Source organism: Herpailurus yagouaroundi, unplaced genomic scaffold (genome assembly GCF_014898765.1).
Source record: "Herpailurus yagouaroundi ecotype Mexico unplaced genomic scaffold, PumYag 141, whole genome shotgun sequence".
Classification (NCBI taxonomy): domain Eukaryota; kingdom Metazoa; phylum Chordata; class Mammalia; order Carnivora; family Felidae; genus Herpailurus; species Herpailurus yagouaroundi.
In genome coordinates this window covers 2,601,261-2,612,055 of record NW_024412396.1, presented here as the reverse complement: position 1 = coordinate 2,612,055, position 10,795 = coordinate 2,601,261, and the positions used below count along the sequence as shown (strand labels likewise).

General features: G+C 51.3%; 1 protein-coding gene across 1 annotated transcript in view; it reads left to right on the top strand.

Moving 5' to 3' along the window:
• Positions 1-9,111, top strand: part of AJUBA (ajuba LIM protein) — a 12,813-nt gene extending 3,702 nt beyond the window's left edge. Inside the window, exons 2-8 of the mRNA XM_040476646.1 lie at positions 2,332-2,433; positions 4,109-4,176; positions 4,310-4,372; positions 5,353-5,483; positions 5,567-5,618; positions 6,376-6,444; positions 6,932-9,111. Of these exons, the coding sequence (XP_040332580.1) occupies positions 2,332-2,433; positions 4,109-4,176; positions 4,310-4,372; positions 5,353-5,483; positions 5,567-5,618; positions 6,376-6,444; positions 6,932-7,057 (611 nt within the window). The 3' untranslated portion in view covers positions 7,058-9,111. The remainder of the gene's footprint in view (positions 1-2,331; positions 2,434-4,108; positions 4,177-4,309; positions 4,373-5,352; positions 5,484-5,566; positions 5,619-6,375; positions 6,445-6,931) is intronic.
• Positions 9,112-10,795: the final 1,684 nt, after the last annotated feature.

Sequence of the window (10,795 nt, the reverse complement as noted above, 5' to 3'; positions counted from 1 at the left end):
GCGGGGCTGGCCGCGCGGCACGGCGCGGCGCGGCGCGGGGCAGAGGGTGGAGTGCGGTGGGGGGCGGGGGTGCTGCTTGCTAACACGCGCGCAGCCGCGGCCGCGGTCGGGCAAATGGAACCCGGAGAGAGTGTGAAGCGTTCCGGGACGGAAAAGCGGGGACCCTGCTACTGGCTCGTCCCAGTGCTGCTGGCTTGCCTGCGTGCGTGGGCATTTAAGCGGAGATCTGGTGGTGTCCGCTTCTATTTTCCCTATCTTCCGGAAGTCAGGGCAAAAGCCATGACCACCCGTACACCAGCATCCCTAGTTGGTTAACGACCCTGTGTTAACTGCCGGAAATAACCTGGCCTTCAGTTTGGGGCACAACCTCCTCAGTATTCAGGCTGGAAGTAGCACGTTCTTTCCTGCTGCTGTTAAGGAAACCTGGTCGCTGTTTTTCTCCCCCACGCGGTCACCTTTAAGAAGTTTTAATTGATTATATGTCACAGCTACCGGGGGATATTGGGGTCTTAAAGGATCTTTTTAGCTAAGACCCACAACCACCACTTCGCTGCAGGAAGAAATGCTGATATGGTAGGAAGAGCAGAAATGGAGGGCTGTGGGCCTCTTCTCACCTTTCTCACCATCCATGTTCCTGCGCTGGACCCCATGCTCTAGATCTCTAGATCTCTATGGTTAGAAATGCGGCCGGGGAGAGGAACCCAGCCAAGGAGGGAAGGTTGAGGAGGAGGTTGAGGTAGCAGGGCTGCAGTCTGGAAGGGCCCTGCCTGGTTCAACCCTCAGTGTTCCCATCCTGAGAGAGGAAAGCTGTAGATTAGACAATGGTTTGGTCAACGGAGACAAAGCGACAGGATCCTTTTAGCAGTTTCCTTTGGGGGCCTGTGAGAAGTGGCTGTTGAGTGGAAAGAAGTCTTTTTGGCTAAGCCATCAGAGTTAAAAGGAAGAACGGAGCTTGGACAGAGTGCAATAAAATGGCAGGAAGAACCTAAGTGTGGATATACTGGGTTGGAGGAGGTGAGGCGGACATGCCTGAGCAGTTTGTGCCAGTCTTCCCATAATGTTCAAGGCTTCCCAAAGAAATGGTTCTGACGGGCCCCCCTGGCATGGCAATCTTGGAGCAGATGTTCACTCTTATGGGCATTTCGACCCTAGAGGTAGGGGCCTCTTCTTCCTGAGAGTCAGGTTGCCTCCTCTGACAGAATCCCCAGCCTGACTGTACCCTCCTACTCTGGCCCCTAGTTAGGGGCCCTCTTCCTTGGCTACAGCCTTGCCCAGCTGCCAGAGGGTGGGAGCAGGACAGGCCTGGGCCCATCAATCGCTGCAGCTGCTGCACGGGCTCCCAAGCCCCTGGGCAAAGACTGGGATGGGCCCCAACAGGCAAGGAGTATGGCAGTGTGCCGAGGGGGAGAGGTGGGGCGGGGTGAGGCGGGCCCGTTGGGATCTGCTCCCCAAAGACAGGCCCTAGCCTTCACTCATGGGCCTGGAATTGGGGAGTGGAGGGAGGGAAGAACACACCCAGGAAAGGTGGGTGCCAGAGCCAGGTGTATGTGTTTTAGGGGGAGGGGTGTCAGAGAAGAGCAGTTTAGCTCTATTCCTCCCAAGATCGATGTCTGGGAGACATTAGGGATTCTGTCACCCTTCCCCCACCTTCCTATGCAACTTTCAGTCCCTGGAACACACCCTACATTCTTAGCAGCCACCTCCCCACAGGAATCATGCTCACATGGTCCCCTCTGCACAGGGCCTTCTGCTGAGCCATATCCTTCTTTTCATCCTTGAAAGCCTGGAGGTGTGGAGCAGTAAGAAGTCATTCTGTAGCTGAATAGCAGCTCATTTTACAGATGGGGAAACTGAGGTCCCAGAGAGGCTTTCTGGACCTGGCCTACTTTCTCTAGGAGTGCACTGCTGGGACATTATGGACTGGCATATCTGACTCCTTGTCCCACACAGTGCAACAGGGGTCATATCCTAGCCTATTAGTCTTTTATTCCTGACAGAACTCAAGCATTTATTTGAAGGCCAAGTACCATATCTTTGACCTTTTCCAATCTTCCACAGTTTTGGACACGATGTTTTTGGTGGGCACAAACTAGATGCTCAGAAAATATCTGTTGATTAATCACGTAAACAAGAATGGGTCTGCTCAGCCAAGACCTTTTTGCATCCCATTTCTCGTTATCCTCTCTTCCCAGGAGGGAGCCCATCAAAGGGAGGCTGAGACCCCTGGTCCTCTGACACAATTAGGAAAGAATAGTGAGGAAAGATCCTGAATCTCTGGTTTTGAGCTGAGGGCATAGGGTGTGATGCTGACAACCTCTTCTCTCCCCTCAGGCACCTGTATCAAGTGCAACAAAGGCATCTATGGGCAGAGCAACGCCTGCCAGGCCCTGGACAGCCTCTACCACACCCAGTGCTTTGTCTGCTGCTCCTGTGGTGAGTGTATCCCCTAGGCCTTCCCGCAGGGGCTGGGGCCTCAAGCACTCCCCACATGCTTCCACACTCACAAGTGCCTAGGGAAAGCAGAGCTTTTGCCTCTTCACTTGCTCACACAGCAGCTGTCAGGTGCCCACCATATGTCTGGGTGTCCATTGCTGCCCCGCCTTTCCTTCTCTGTGCTTTACCTGACTCTCTAGTCCCCATGTTGGGTCTGCTTTCTGGAGTGAGTCCTCCCTTCCTCCATTCAGTCTCTTTCCTCCCCTGTGTTCCTCCCTCTTTCTTTTGCCTCCTTGCTTGCCCAGCCTGGACTCCAGCCCGGCCTCAGCCTCTCCTTGGTGGGGTTTGGTCCTGGGCAGTCTGAGTTGCCTGGGGCGACAGTGAAAGACTGGAATGTGGGAAGGGTGGGGGTGGGCTGGGGGAGTTGGGAGCCATGGGGGGCGGAGAGAGGGGTTTTCTCTTGGCTGGTCAGAGTTCAGCCACCTCGCTGGAGTGCAGGCCACAGGGCCATGCCAAGCTGATGACATCACGCTCCAGGAATGCCCGCTGCTGTTAGCTCAGGAGGCCCGCCTGGGAGGGGGGGTGCTCCCAGTGGCCTTAACTCCCCGGCCCTTCCCTCACCTCCCTCATTACCCCTCCCCACTGCTTGCCCACTCTTGATTCCTTTGCTAAACCTTTAATCTCCTATCTCTGCCTGTCTGACTCCAGCACTCAGCTTTTCTCTCCCTCCACCCCAATCCTCCCCCTCCACCTCTGCCTGGTTCTCTTAGGTTCATCTATCTGTCTGTCCTGTTTATAGGGCCTCTCCTGGGTATGTCCCTTTCCTTCTTTCTACCCCTGCTGTGTCTCATGAGTTTCTAAGTCAGCTTTTCTAAACCACTGGACAGAGGTGGAAGTGGAGATTGTGATCAAAAGAGGGCAGAGGAAGTGGCCAACTTGCCCATTCTCCATCCTGGGTCTCACTCCTACCCCCTCTCTGACAAGTTAGACACCCTGGAGCAGTTCCTAAGTATTGATCACATGCTTTGTCTGCTCACAGAAGATCCTGGATTCCCTGGGTTCCTCTAAGCTTGGGGTAGCAGTTCAGTACAGCGGGAAAGGGAACTGACTTTGGTCCCAAGCGAAGCACTTTGTCCCCAGCAGTAATGCCAGTATGTCCTGATCTGCCCAGCCTGTCCCTGGAAAAAGACAGACAGGGCTGGGAGAGCAAGATGGCTGTCCACAAAGAGGCCCCCAGGTTGAAAAGTCTCAGAGGGCGAGGCCTGTGACAGTGTGACCACCTCTATGGGCATCGTCCAGCACCTTGTTCAGAGTTCCTTTACCTTGTGCCCCAGCCTGTAGTTGTCTTTGCTTTCCCGGGTGGCTCCCCATGCACTGGTGGGGAATGTACTTGTTTAGGGAGGCCAGGAAACTAGAAAACTGTTGAGGAGGCAGGAAGTGGAGAAGCAGTGAGCAGAGGAGAGGGGAAGCTGGCAGGAATGAGACCAAAGCAAATTGGAATTGCATCAGATGGGACTTTCGTGTAGGGAGGGAGGACAAACAGCAGTTAGGAGCATAGGCACTAAAGTCCAGACTTAAATACATCATGCGACATTGGAGAGGAGTGACCCTGGGGCAGGGAAACCCTGTACCTGGACCCCGGGATGGCCTCCAGTCCTTTGTCTTCTGCTTCCAGGGCGAACTTTGCGCTGCAAAGCTTTCTATAGCGTCAATGGCTCCGTGTACTGTGAGGAAGATTATCTGGTGAGTGAGGGGTCCCCTGGGCCTGGACTTGGCTCCCACAGTGGGATTCCCTTCTTGGTGGTCCATTGGGGTTCCACCCATCAGGTCATTCTCTACTTGTAACACCCTACCTTGGTCTTTTCTTTCTCTGTAGTTTTCAGGGTTTCAGGAGGCAGCTGAGAAGTGCTGTGTCTGTGGTCACTTGATTTTGGAGAAGGTAAGCAAGGTGTCTTCATCTGAGACTCTCTATGAGCCTGAGGGGCCGAGGGGTAGAGCCAGGGGATAGGTGGTACTGAGAAAGGTGGAGGGAGGAACCGTATCACCACATGAATCACTTTCATCTCATTCTTCCCCAGAGCAACTGTTTACAGTGGCGTCCCTCTGCCTGTGGGGTCAAGTCTGGACCCCTAATCCTGCCATCCCAGGCTTCTGTAACCTAGTCTTTACCTAATTCTGCAGGCACAGCCAGGCCCTCCACCTGAGCAAGGGGTGTGGCATGCTGGGTCTTAATGTCCTTCCTGCTACTGACTGGGATCAGTTAGAACTGAGTTGTTCTTTTTTAATTTAGGAAGGAGGGATAGGATTAGATCAGAGGTCCTCAACTCTAGTAGCCTAGCAGATCACCTGGGAAGAAGTAAAGAAAATACCAGTGCCTGGGTCTTCATCAGAGACTGTGATGGATACTTTTGGGGTAGGACCCAGGCATTGATGGGTATTTTAAGCTCCCTGGGTGATCCTAATATGTAGCCCCGGATGAGAACCACTGGCCTGGATGCTAAGAACTTGTTCAAGGTTTCTGCCTCTGTTTTAAGAGTCCTGGCTTGGGGCGCCTGGGTGGCGCAGTCGGTTAAGCGTCCGACTTCAGCCAGGTCACGATCTCGCGGTCCGTGAGTTTGAGCCCCGCGTCAGGCTCTGAGCTGATGGCTCAGAGCCTGGAGCCTGTTTCCGATTCTGTGTCTCCCTCTCTCTCTCTGCCCCTCCCCCGTTCATGCTCTGTCTCTCTCTGTCCCAAAAATAAATAAACGTTGAAAAAAAAAAAAAAGAGTTCTGGCTTCCCTCAGATTACGTAGCATTGTTCTGGGAGGATAGCAGAGGGTTGGATGGGGTTGGGGGGCAGCAGGAAGGGCCATGGGTAGCTGGGTAACGGGAGAGTCAAAATCGGAGGGAGACTGATTTTCCTCCCACTCCATGAGCCAGATCCTACAGGCCATGGGAAAGTCCTATCACCCAGGCTGCTTCCGATGCATCGTTTGCAACAAGTGCCTGGATGGCATCCCCTTCACAGTGGACTTCTCCAACCAGGTGTACTGCGTCACTGACTACCACAAGTGAGTCTACCCCCTTGGGGTATGGTGTGGAACTGGGCTCAGGGATTCTCCAACCTTAACTCATCTCTGTCTCTCTTTTTCAGAAATTATGCTCCTAAGTGTGCAGCCTGCGGCCAACCCATCCTCCCCTCAGAGGTCAGTATGTTTGGGTTCTCCTGCGGGGCAGCCAGTGCTGCTGCCCCTGGGAAGGGGATGGGACATAGGGCCTGGCTTCCCGAGGGAGGCGGTGGCGCTGAGGAATGTACTCTGCGAAGATTCCCGTGTGACTCTGCTCTCAGGGTCACCACCCTGACCCTAACATCCGGGCCTGGACATGTCTGACAGCCTCACTGGGCCCAGGCTTCATCTGGTCTCTCCCAGTCCAGAGGAGGAGACTTTCTTCGAGGTCAGGGTCACCAGATTCCAGAGGTAGGGGCTGGAAAAAAGGTGGGAAGAATCCTTAGGGCTGGTAGGAAGATGTCAGCAATGATTTATGCTGTGTGTGCGAAGCATTTGCCTGGGGAGAGAAGCCAAAAGCCAATGAGATATCAGACCCTGTTGGATCTCCTTGTCCCCAGCTTAGTTTACTTTACTTATGCTGCCTGCCCCCTTTCCCTCCCTCTGCTTCCCTCAAAGCTGGGAGAAGTAGGTAAGGCCAGAGCTGCTGGACAGAGGGAAGACAATGAGAGGACATGCTTCCTGGAGGCAACCCTAAGAAAGGGTGGGGGGAAAGTTCTGGTAGGATCTGCAAAAACCATCTCAAAGCCACAGATGATTGCAGAGAGCTCTCTCTGGAGGCCTTTGTATGATCTTCCCATTGGTGTGGGAGGGGCCCGTAGTAGGGAAGGTAAAGTTGGGGTTGTCATGCTGTGCTCATCCCAAGCTTATCCCATGGGGATCTGCATCATTTCAGGGCTGTGAGGACATTGTGAGGGTGATATCCATGGACCGGGATTATCACTTTGAGTGCTACCACTGTGAGGTGAGTGTTGGGAGCCAGGGCTTCTGGAGGAGAATGGGAATGGGGCTGGGGGGTGAGGCATGTCCCTAAACTGCCTGCAGGAGAGGTCTAAGGCATGGAAACCAGGAAGGTGCTCTGGCCTATCTCCAGAGTGAGTGTGTGTGTGTGTGTGTGTGTGTGTGTGTGTGTGTGTGTGTGTCTCATCCTCCAGCCACCCTCTCTGGTCTTGGTTGTTTAGTCCTTTCTGAATCTGGCTTCCCCAGAGGCAAGACTAAACTAGGGACTCCTGGTAACTGCTGGAAATGGGAGTCTGGCTCATTATTTCTGCTGTAGCAGCGACACCTGCTGTCCCGCTGAGGTATTTTCTCAGGTTTCTTCTCTGGGAGTCTATCCCTTCCAACCCCACCTCCTTTCTTCCAGTCATTAGGAGTCTGGTGTGGAGCAAGGCAGACTCCCAAGATGTCTGAGGTGCCTAGGCTGAGGTAAACTAGATGTCCTTCTTCCCTAGGACTGCCGGATGCAGCTGAGTGATGAGGAAGGCTGCTGCTGCTTCCCTCTGGATGGGCACTTGCTCTGCCACGGCTGTCACATGCAGCGGCTTAATGCCCGACAGCCCCCTGCCAACTATATCTGAACTGCAGTCACTACTGCTGCCTTCGCCACCATTGACAAATTCCTCTGGCCAGAGGGCCCCTCTGAGGCCAGCCGAGGCAAGAAACGCACTCCCGGACCGGGAAGAAGAGCCCTCTGGGGAAGGCCCCAAGGGCCAGAGACCCAAAGATATGACATTCCAAATGGATTGTGGAGAAGGAACCTTCCAATTGCCATGGTGGGGTGACTGGCTTTCTTTCCATGTGTGTAGCCTGTGCTGTAGCGTGTACTCAGGCACACACTACAGGCGAGTTCCAGTACTTTCTAAAGGTCTGATTCTGGTCTGTATCTCCAGTGTCTGATGATGCATAAGTCAAGTGATGTTCCAGCTTTGGATTACAGGAAGAGAGGACATCATGAGCACTCCTCACTCTTTTGTACCCCTCATGTGGGTCAGGTATGGGGTCAGCAGGTTCTTACTACAGTGTCTTTGTATCTGGATGAAGAGATGGACACTAGACCTTATTAATGAGTTTTTTCCTTGGCCACCTTCTCCCTATAGACTAGGAGCACTGCTCACCCCTCTGCTGGGAAGGGGGACAGCTCTCAGTGGGCCTGTTGCCTGTATTGCCTATTTCTCAGGGACTCACGTGGGCCTGGGAAGGCTAGGTGGGTGCCCATACTTGGTTCCTCTTCTCCTCAGTTGGGGAAGTAATGAGTGGGTCCTTGAGGGTGGAGGTGCCAGGTGAGACATGTAAGAAGTGTCAGGCCAACTGCGCTCCGTGCACATGCCCAGGTATAGGTGCACTGAGACCTCCAGCCCAATGTAGACACACATAGGCACATTCAAAGACACACTGTCTCACTCCCTTCTTCTCAGGTCACTCTTATCCAGTTCCCTAATAGTCACTCACCACTCCAGACCTGCCACCTCTCAGAGGAATCTAGGATTATAACCACTACAAGTCCCAAACTCTGAGGTTGTGGGGAGCCAGAGGGGCAACACACTTTGATCTGGTTCTAGTCGTTTGGCTGAAATCGGTTTACCTAAGCTAGATTCCCTTAAAGCCAATTCGTGGGAGACTTGTATGCTTAAAGTTTACTTGTTTTGGGGGCGGGCAGGGAGGGTGCAAAAAAGGTGGTTTTATTGAAAGCACGGGAATAGGACCCATGGGCAGAAAGAGCTGCCAAAGTTTACTTAATGACCAGTTTGCCAAAAGCTCAGTCCCTTTGGGGTATTTTTATAGCCATTTAGGTGTTTTGTTGTTATGTTTTGGGTGTTTTCAAGATTTACATCTATTCATCGAACAGTACTTCTGAATTATTGTCAACAACATAAATTTATCAAATTTGCAGCACTTTGTAATGTTGAGATTGCTTCCTACCTTTATGGACATTTTCCTATGTTATCTACTTTTCAAACACTTTTCTAAAAAGTTTAAAGTTTCTAGCAATAAATATAATTGGTATGGACATTTTGTGTATCATTTTTTTGTGTTTCTTAATTCAATATTCCTTTACAAATTAGATGCCTTGGAAAATGTAATAGGGCTCAATATGATTTTGATGCTTTGGCCTAACTTCTACATTCCTGCTGTTAAAAATGCCAATATATTCTAAACAAATGAGCAGGCATGTGGCATGTTCAGTTGACTAACAATTAAAGGTTATGTGGACAACAACAATAAAAAGTGAAAGGGTAAATCTGCTAAATCCTTTTGAAATGCTGCAGATTTGATAAATATTTATTTTAAACTAATTGTCTGTAGGTGAATTGGTTTTCGGCAAATTAATCTGATAATCTTTAATCCTTAGTCTTCATTCCCTGTCACTTAGAGTTTCATACTAGAAATGGTTACTCCTAAAAACAGAAATTCCGCGTTTAGGGGTTATTCTAAGGTGACCGTGCCAGCCAAGCTGGGGTTGCAGAGGAGAGGCCTGTGCATGAGGGTGTGAGGGGGAGTAAGAGCTCACATTCATACCCCTGACTGCAGAGGGGATGCACTTTTTTTGGAGGGATAAATGTTCTGATAGATTACTTGATCTACAGCTGGGATTGCTTCTTCTGAATTATTATTATTAAATAAGTGAATACAATGACGCTGACTGGGCAATTTTCTCACCAGGCTGCTCCAGGCCTGGGAAATCCAGACAAGTATGTATACCTTTACACCCATCCCTTCTTTGACTCTTGGAGGTCGTGTCCACTCTGACCTTTGGTTTCTTACTCTGATTTCAGCCTCCATCTTACTGGCTGATTCCTTTCTGGGTCTGTGCTCCTCTGTGCCAGCCCCAAGGCTCCCCAGGACTCTGTTCTTGCCACTGGGGCTACTCCCTTCCTCCATCCTGAGAAAAGACAAGTGCTAACAGCTGATGAGGACAGGCCCAGGGAAGGCAGGCTGTGGCAGAAGATCAGCCCCAGCCACCTCACGTTGTCACTGGCAGGCTCCCAAGTGTTCCCTGCATTGCAAGACCCCTTCTTCCTGTTTCCCAGGAGACAGCTCTACCTGACCCATTCTATTTAATATTTACAGCTAATAGATTCGTGGGGTGCTGCAAAGGACCCAGCAACAGGTAGACCTTGTTTGGCCAGCTTACTGCCTGGTTTTCATCAGTAGCCACTAGGGCCTGAGATGGGACAAGGGGGAAATGGGAGAGTCTTGGATCTTTTTGGTGTCTCTAGATGAGAGTCACAGTACGGGGGTCAGGCTTTCACAGCAGACTGGCTGTTTGCTCTGGTAAGCTCCGTTCACTACAGGCCTGAATGTGGTTTGGTTTATGAAGAATATGGTTGGTGGTGGTTCTCCCTCTGCCTCACTCCTTCAAGACCTGTTTCTCCCTTCCCCCTTTCCTACGCCAGGGAATTGGTAAGATTCCATTTGCAATCAGGCCGGAGACTGTCCTCAGTTGAGGAAGTAGAGAAAGCTATTTCTAGGCACATAAAGCCAGCTGGATAAGGTCCTTGAGATTGTACATATAACAAGAGGGATAATGAGAGAGAAAGGAGACTGATAGGATTGAGACAAAAGGATTGGAAAAACCAGTGAGCAAAAGCATTTTGTTGTTTTAGAAGGATCCAGACCCGAGCCAGGTCATTTGGAGCCCTAATGTTAGAGGGTTCCACAACAAAGACAATCTCCGTCCTCTCCATTCTCCCTCACAGCAAAGGAGAACCTAAGACGGCCTCTGCCTTGCTGCCCGTTACTGGTGTAGAGACCTTGGAATATCCACACTTGGCCCTGGTTGTGAAGGACTGAGGTTTGACCTTGGAAACAAGAGCAAACTGTCACTGGGACATATGGATTAGAGCAGTCTAATGTGTTCGGAGAGTAGTCAGAGGCAGATTCTGTCCACCTATGCTTAGAAAGGATAGCACTGCCCCTTGTGAAGGGAGCCAAGGAGCGATCCAAGCAGGGAGACACAGGTTACCAGGAACATCTGCTGAAAGGTGTAGGTTAGGCTTGTATCCTAGAGGGAGGGTTAGAGCCAAGCAGGATGTGATTTTGGAACTCTGTGACCTCGTTTTACCAAATGAAGAAATAGAAGTGGAGGGATAACGGCACTTACCTAAGGTCATGCAGCTGGAAAATGAGGTTCCAACTTTTGAAGACTAATAAAGAGTTTATTTCCCCTCTTCCCTCCCACCCGAACCTTCATCCCCATTGCAGGGACTCCCACAGCACAAGTAAACTGTAAATTAGATCAGCCCTTCATTATGATGGATAATTAAGGAGAGTTTTAGTGGGAAAGCCAGGGAATATAAGAGACAATAATGAAAACT